General features: G+C 37.1%; 1 protein-coding gene across 2 annotated transcripts in view; it reads left to right on the top strand.

Moving 5' to 3' along the window:
- The window catches only part of gprc5c (G protein-coupled receptor, class C, group 5, member C), a 16,489-nt gene extending 12,238 nt beyond the window's left edge, over positions 1-4,251 (top strand). Inside the window, exons 4-5 of one of the 2 annotated variants that reach the window (XM_015383500.1) lie at positions 609-731; positions 3,295-4,251. In XM_015383500.1, the coding sequence (XP_015238986.1) occupies positions 609-731; positions 3,295-3,327 (156 nt within the window). In that variant the 3' untranslated portion in view covers positions 3,328-4,251. Of the gene's footprint in view, positions 1-605; positions 732-3,294 lie in introns of both variants that reach the window. The other variant, XM_015383499.1, reaches the window with a different exon arrangement.
- Positions 4,252-7,004: the final 2,753 nt, after the last annotated feature.

The raw sequence follows: 7,004 nt of genomic DNA, 5'->3' as shown, positions 1-7,004 counted from the left end.
AATCGTTGGGTCAGGAAATCGATACTGAATCGAATCGCCATGATGGATGTGATTTACACCCCTAGTCAGTACCTGGTAGAGAGAAAGAGGTTTAGAAAACAAAAATAATATTTCTAATGGCATTATGAGTCAAGATTTAATTATGGACAATCACAAAAACAGAAGTTACTTTATATTTTTGAAAAGCTAAATGACTAAAACGCTGCTTTGAAAATGAGGCAGATTTTTAAAATAATGATGCCAAATTCATGTTTTTAATGCATTTATTGAGAAGCTTAAAATAAAGTGAAACTCAAAAACATGCCTTTATCCTTTACCAAAGAAAGCTTTATCTCCAGTAAAAACCTAAAGGTAATAACTTCAAAAGAGAAATGATGGTTTTATGTTCCCCTGAGATGATAATAAAACAATGGAAACTAATTCGGACCAAGAAAAAGGATGAAAGGTCAACTTTGACAGATTAAATTTAGACTTGAAGCAAATATTTAAATGCACATACAGATCCTCCCAACTAGAGTATTTTTGAATTAGGTCATTAGATTACACAGAGATGTCCTTGCCCTAATGCCTTGATTTTTTTTTTCTTGTGGTGTGACTTCATACAGCAGCAGCAGCAGCCGTCCTTTGACATTGTCATTCCCAGAGCCTCCTTGGCCTCTGCAGCCAACAGCGGGAGCAGCACCCCCTCAACACACACCGAGCCTGGGAACAGTACACACCTACAGTCAAGCGTAGGTCAAACCCTCTACTCCTCCACCAATGCTTCTCCTTTTATTCATAGCTCTTATTATCTCTTGCTGCCTTAAGGATACTTTCCTATTCTCTGCTCCTGATCATGTCAGATTCTCAGCTCCTGCTGTGTCCATGGCAACTTCTTCTGAGGTTTGACCATGAATCACTTCTTTGTTTAGATTTTTTTTTTTTTACCTAAAGCCGTCTCTTCTTTCAAGGCCTTGTGTCTCATACCTGCTCTATGAAGCAATCCATAGATATTTTCCTCTCTATGCCAAATACAAGGAATGTTGCTGGTGAAAAGGGTTTTGTTTGCTCATAAACATTTTTTTTTATAAAGTATTAAAATCTTCATGCTGTGACTTCTTAAGGTATTAGTAGTGTTATGCTTTAACGTTGAAAATGTGCTTAATACAAATTTAGGCAGAAATAAGTCAAGAAATGTAACTTTAAGTCTATATTATAACGAATTTAAATGTTATAAAACATATTTTTTTGATATATAGTAAATATAACTTGTTACTCTCAAATTATCTAATATACATTTATATTTACATTAAAGAACTTAAAGGGATCAGACAGATGTATTAAGGGTTTATTATCTTATAATACAGTTCTTTATAAAAACTTAAACTTTCGTCTTCATAAAAAAAGGACTAATCTAATTAATTCTCTATACTCTCTGAGGGTGTAACCTCTTTTGTTGAGTATTTTTCTTGGCATTCTTCCTTAGTCCCTGCAGCATTAAGTATTTTCAGTTTCTAAATGTTCTTTAGCCTTCATCACCCTCAACCTGTAAATCATTTCACCACAAAAAGCATGTAAATCCAAGAAATTAAGCAATTGTTTTTCTTAGGATATAGTCCTTTTGTGATTAAAAGCCTCTTTTTCCAAACACTTTTGTCCACAAAGACAAAGAAAGGCTAACAGAAAAGTGTTCAAGGCCTTTTTTTCCCAATGGCTTTTATCTTTTTATTATTTCAATGCATAACATGGCTTTGTGTCACAAAAAAGGCTTTGAAGGAGGTAGCAGGAGGTTGAGAAAGATGCAGGATGACCAAAGAAACAAAGGCAAATAAAAGTGTTATCACCACTACTTCCCCTTTTAGAGAGTTTGCACTGTTGTTTTGTGATGTCATTATAGCGTATTAAACAAAAGCATTTGGTAGCCAAATGACATTACCTTTGCATGTCAGTGTTATTACTCCTGTTCGGTTGGTATTCTAGTAAAATGTTGCAGTAAAATAACCATAAAGGGCATTTCATGAATAATTTTATACAGCTTGTATATGAGTAATGTATTAAAACTTATTTCAAATAATTAGAATCCTGATCCTCTTTTTGGCCAGTTAACTATCATAAAGCTAATTACTCTACTTAGATTACCCTCGGATATTTGAATTGTGTGTTTACTCCAGGGAGCCTAATCTTGTGGCTTGCATGTGTAAAAACATGAACAAACTTGACAGCATATGCAAAGCTGATCTATAACCTAGGTGCAAATTTGTCCCAGTTTGCAATTCAGATTTGTCTTTATTACGGTTACAATACAATAGGTTAACTGTGCAAAATATCATGTTAAACAAGGTTTCATGTCTTGGTATCTTCAAATTTGCACCATGGTTAGCTGATTTTTGTGAACTAGTCACTGTTATGCAAGGATGCCTAAATTTGATTCTTTAAGGTACATCCATCTATCTAGTTGAAGCAGACAAAGTTATGGCTAAAAAATGTTCATATCCCTGCAGTACAACATTTGATTAAAATGCATTTTTTAACCTGACTTAAAAAAGCATTATGGTGTTTTTCAATGATTCTCCTGTGGCCAAAAAACATAATTGCAGCACTCTCCTGCTTATCGTAGCTTGCACTGGTACTTGACAAGTTTTTTTTTATATTTTCACCTTACATGGAGTTGGTGTCTTGAGTTGAGGTGGTGCCATTCACATCTGAGTATCTCCAAAATCAATTTTGAGTATAACTCTTCGATTGTTTGCTAGGTCAGAGGTTCCCACCGAAACAGAACGCAAACTTCAAACCCGTAGTGCATTTATGGGAAATAGGCTGTAGAGTGGTAGATGTATGGGCGCTGAACTACTGAGGCATCAGTCTGCTCACCAATTAGTAAAAAAAAAAAGGCTATGTTAAAGATATTTTCATTGAAACTTCAAAAATGTCTCTGAAAATTGAAAATCTGTGAAGGGATCTAAGGTTTAGAGTGATGACCAATGGGCCTGCCAACCTTAAAAACTTAGAGGTCCTATACAAAGACTAATCAAAATGTACAGAGAGCTGGCCATATTTCCACAGTATAAATGTTTTGGGGCACAGTAAAAAAAAAAAAAGTTAAAATATAGTTCATTTATTTCACATTGGATGTTCCTAATCTTGTGATTGTTTTCCCCATTAGTAACAGACAGATTGAGATCAGTTCTTTTGGTCATAGAAAAAACTGCACATTTTGAATTCTATCTGTTTCTCATAAATAAATATCCAAGGATGTTTCAACATTTCAAAATCTCTGCAAAGCAGCAATTCTAATGTTGTGCTTTTCTTTTACAGGGTCCAGGTTTGCAGAGAGCGCCCCAGTGGTGATCACACCATGACTCTACAGCAGCTATATGTTTGGTTTATGTCTTTCCATTTGCACTGTCTGAATGTATATTTTCTGTTATTCATGGTTCCCTGAGAGGAACCACGTGGGCTCAGAACATAGAGGTGACTGTTAGATGCCCCCTGCAGATGGAGGTCAGATAAACCCTCTATTGACTGATTATCTGCATACTCAACCACTGGGTATCAGACAGCACAGAGCTTAATTCAGAAGACAAATCCCAGGGATGTAGCTGTGCTTCAGAACAAAGACTTTCTGCAACAGATACCATATGCTGACACTGGACTTTCAGCTCCCAGCTGCACACACGCATGCACAAGGAAACTGTTGACAGTGCAAGAATTTTTGGGACACAATGTATTCACACTTCACTAAATCATTGAATAATTTTCCACAAGCCAATATTAAGAAACCAGTAGGAATTGCTTATCATCAAGGGGTTATGGACATCTAGTTTTTGATTGAAGCTGTAATTTCTTAAGCCATTAGCTATGTTCACAAAATAACTGTTATTATATGGAATAACTGTAAATATGGTGTGTTTGCATCTGTATCACCAGTTTCCACATGGAAATGTTGTATGGGTGTTTATATTTTACATCTATTTAAAATGCTGTTATATGTTGCTGAATCATTTGAAAAATGTCTACCAATCCAGCAGTCATGAAATGTCAGAATTGCTGTCTGTTATCTGGCTCTCTCTGTGGTCTGATGTTGCTATTAGCTAATTGTTCACTACAACTTTCTGTCACCAAATTTATGACACACCATTGTATTCTAATAATAATGCAAAATCAGTTTATCTTAAAGGTTCCTATTCAGAAAGTCTGCTTCAGGAACGAACTGCTGTAGCATCTGCATGTTGGAATGAAATAAATCAAGATAATTATTAAAAGAATCTTGAATTACTATAATTACATACGAGCATGTCAAAAAAATTGCCACCAGTTTATCCATCTATCCATTTTCCGTCATGCTTTATCCCTGCTGGGGTCGTGAGGAATGCTGGTGCCTATCTCCTGTCTACAGGGGAGAGGCGGGGTACACCCTGGACAGGTCGCCAGTCCTGAGACACAGAGACAAACAGGAGAAACCATTCACACACACACAGAGAAGCCAATTAACCTAACACTCATGTTTTTGGAATGTGGGAGGAAGCCGGAGTACCCGGAGAGAACCCACACATGCACAGAGAGAACAAGCATACTCCATGCAGAAAGACCCCGGAAGCTTACTGCTGTAAGACAGTAGTGCTACCCACTGAGCAGCCCACCACCAGTTTAAATATACTGTATATACACTTTTCCAGGAACTTCAAACATATTGATCTCTAATCTTACTTGTAATATATTCCTAAAAAGTGGTGTAAAAAAGTGCCTTTTTTTTTACTCTTTCAGTTTTTCTTAAAGAGAAGCTTTTTTCCCCTTTCACATCCCCCTTAAAAGCTTAAGCTATACTATACTTTGTGAATGTACAGCCATATTCTAGCATGCTGTAGGTTCCTAGATGACATTCGGAGATGTCATTAAAAATTCATATTTTCTTTCTAGGTTAAATATTCTTAATTATCCCCAATTGTATCTGCAACCAAATGGGAGTACACTGAATTTTAACATCAATTATAGTACCCATCTATCTCTGATAATAGGCTCTGAGTTTATGGACACAGGTGAGAGAAAAATAATGGTTCTCCTGAAGTCAGTGGACATTTCTTTGCGCTTTGAGACATGTATGTTTAGACATGAAACCTTCAAACTGCTTTGATGATGAGACCTCGACATGTTGGCAGTTGTTCTGTCCTCCACTTGAAAACTATTTACATGAATGTGGCATTTTTTAAATTCATTTAGGATTCGTTCAAATATCTCAGCCCTATAAACTGCTTTTTGTGTCGAAGGTCTTAGACAGCTCCTTCTAATCTTACCACACTGCTCAATCTAGAATCTGGAGCACAAAAACAGATTGTGTGAGGTTTATATAAGGTAAACATCCTTCAAAATATAAAGTATTGATATACCTATAAGGATTATAGCAGGAATACAGGAATTCTGGAAAAAAAACTTCAATATAATTTACTGTATATATCATAAATCCATATTTTCTGATGCTTTTCTTTGTTTACAATTATGTATTGTCTCCTCTGTCCCTTGTTTTAGCAGCCTTAGCATGTTAGATATAGCCCCTGTTGAGTCTACTGGTCCTAGATTTATTAGGAAGGATCACCTCCCAAAAGAAGAGGAAACAGATGTCTGAGCTGATCTTCATCCTGGACACTTCTCACTTGATAACCATAGCCTCCTATTCATTTATAGCTTTTAAAGATAATTTGTGTTTCAACAAAGACCATGGCAGTAGATTGGAGACATGCAGCTCTGTGTTGACATTAGAGGATTAAATAATTTTCGTCAGCTGGTGGACAAAGACCAACCTACTTCAACCAACAAATAGTTATAGTCATCCAGGTCATAGTCATATAGGGATGACTATGACCTGGATGACTGAGAACCTTCATCAACAACAAATAGTTTTACTCAAAGAAAGAAAAGTTTCTTTTTGTTTGGATTCATGGGCAGCTTGACAGGAAGACGACTGGAGGAGAGAGCAGAAAAACATGCAGTTAAAGGCCTCTGTGTTTTGAACCTTCTCTTTCACTAAGTGACACCCCAAAGTTAATATTTTTCCTTGAAATGCTTTTCTAAGTGTAAAGTTCTTTGATTCCTAACAATACTTTACATTTTATTGGTTAATACTTTACTCGGTTGAGATATTCTCATGAAAAACTGCTTCCAATATTTTGTTTACTCTAGAAAGGGTCACAATGACAGACCTCAAAGTACTGTAGACACTGCAGCTGGTATTTTGATCCATTCCTCCAGACATGCTTCCTTTAGAGCAGGGATTTTTGGGGGCTATTGCTGGAAAGCACAGAATTTCTACTGCCTCCACAAATTTTCTATTGGGCTGAGGTCTGTAGTTTGGCTAGGGTACTCCAGTACTTTAAGCCTTTTTTTGGTAAAGTGGTGTGTTTGGGATCATTACCATGCTGGAAGACCCATGTTCCTTCTTCAATGCTCTCACTGATGGGAAAAAATCTCATGATGCTTGTGTCCTTTCATTCCATCGTTAATATGGATCAGTTGCCCTTTGCAGAAAAACAGCCCCAATGCATGATGCTTCCACCCCCATGCCTCACAGTAGGAATGGTGTTCTCAGAATGCAACACAGCATTTTTCTTCCTCCAAACACGACTAGTTGAGTTTATGTCTAAAAGTTCTATTTTGGTTTCATTGGACCACATCATTTTGGCATCTGGCATAAGCAGGGGGACAAGTCTGGCACTGCATGATGTGAGTCCCTCTTGGTCTAGTGTGTTACTGATGGAAGCCTTTGTTACTTTGGTCACAGGTCTCTGCAGGTCTCTGCAGACCCAACTGGATGAGATCTTGCATGGGGCCCCAGATCGAATGAGTCTTATATGAATTCAATTTTCTTCCATTTGGTCCCAACATTGATTTATTCACAACAACCAGCTGCCTGTTGTAGATTCCCTCTTCCCAGCATGCTGTCCTTTGGCAGGTCGTTGGTCTGGGTCATGGTTGAGCTCAGAGTCAGACTGTTTTAAGCTGTGGGTAGAACAGGTGGCAATAATGGCGATAAC

The sequence above is a fragment of the Cyprinodon variegatus genome, unplaced genomic scaffold, assembly GCF_000732505.1.
Source record: "Cyprinodon variegatus isolate N-32 unplaced genomic scaffold, C_variegatus-1.0 Scaffold286, whole genome shotgun sequence".
NCBI classification, from domain to species: Eukaryota; Metazoa; Chordata; class Actinopteri; order Cyprinodontiformes; family Cyprinodontidae; genus Cyprinodon; species Cyprinodon variegatus.
This window is presented reverse-complemented; position numbering and strand designations above follow the sequence as displayed.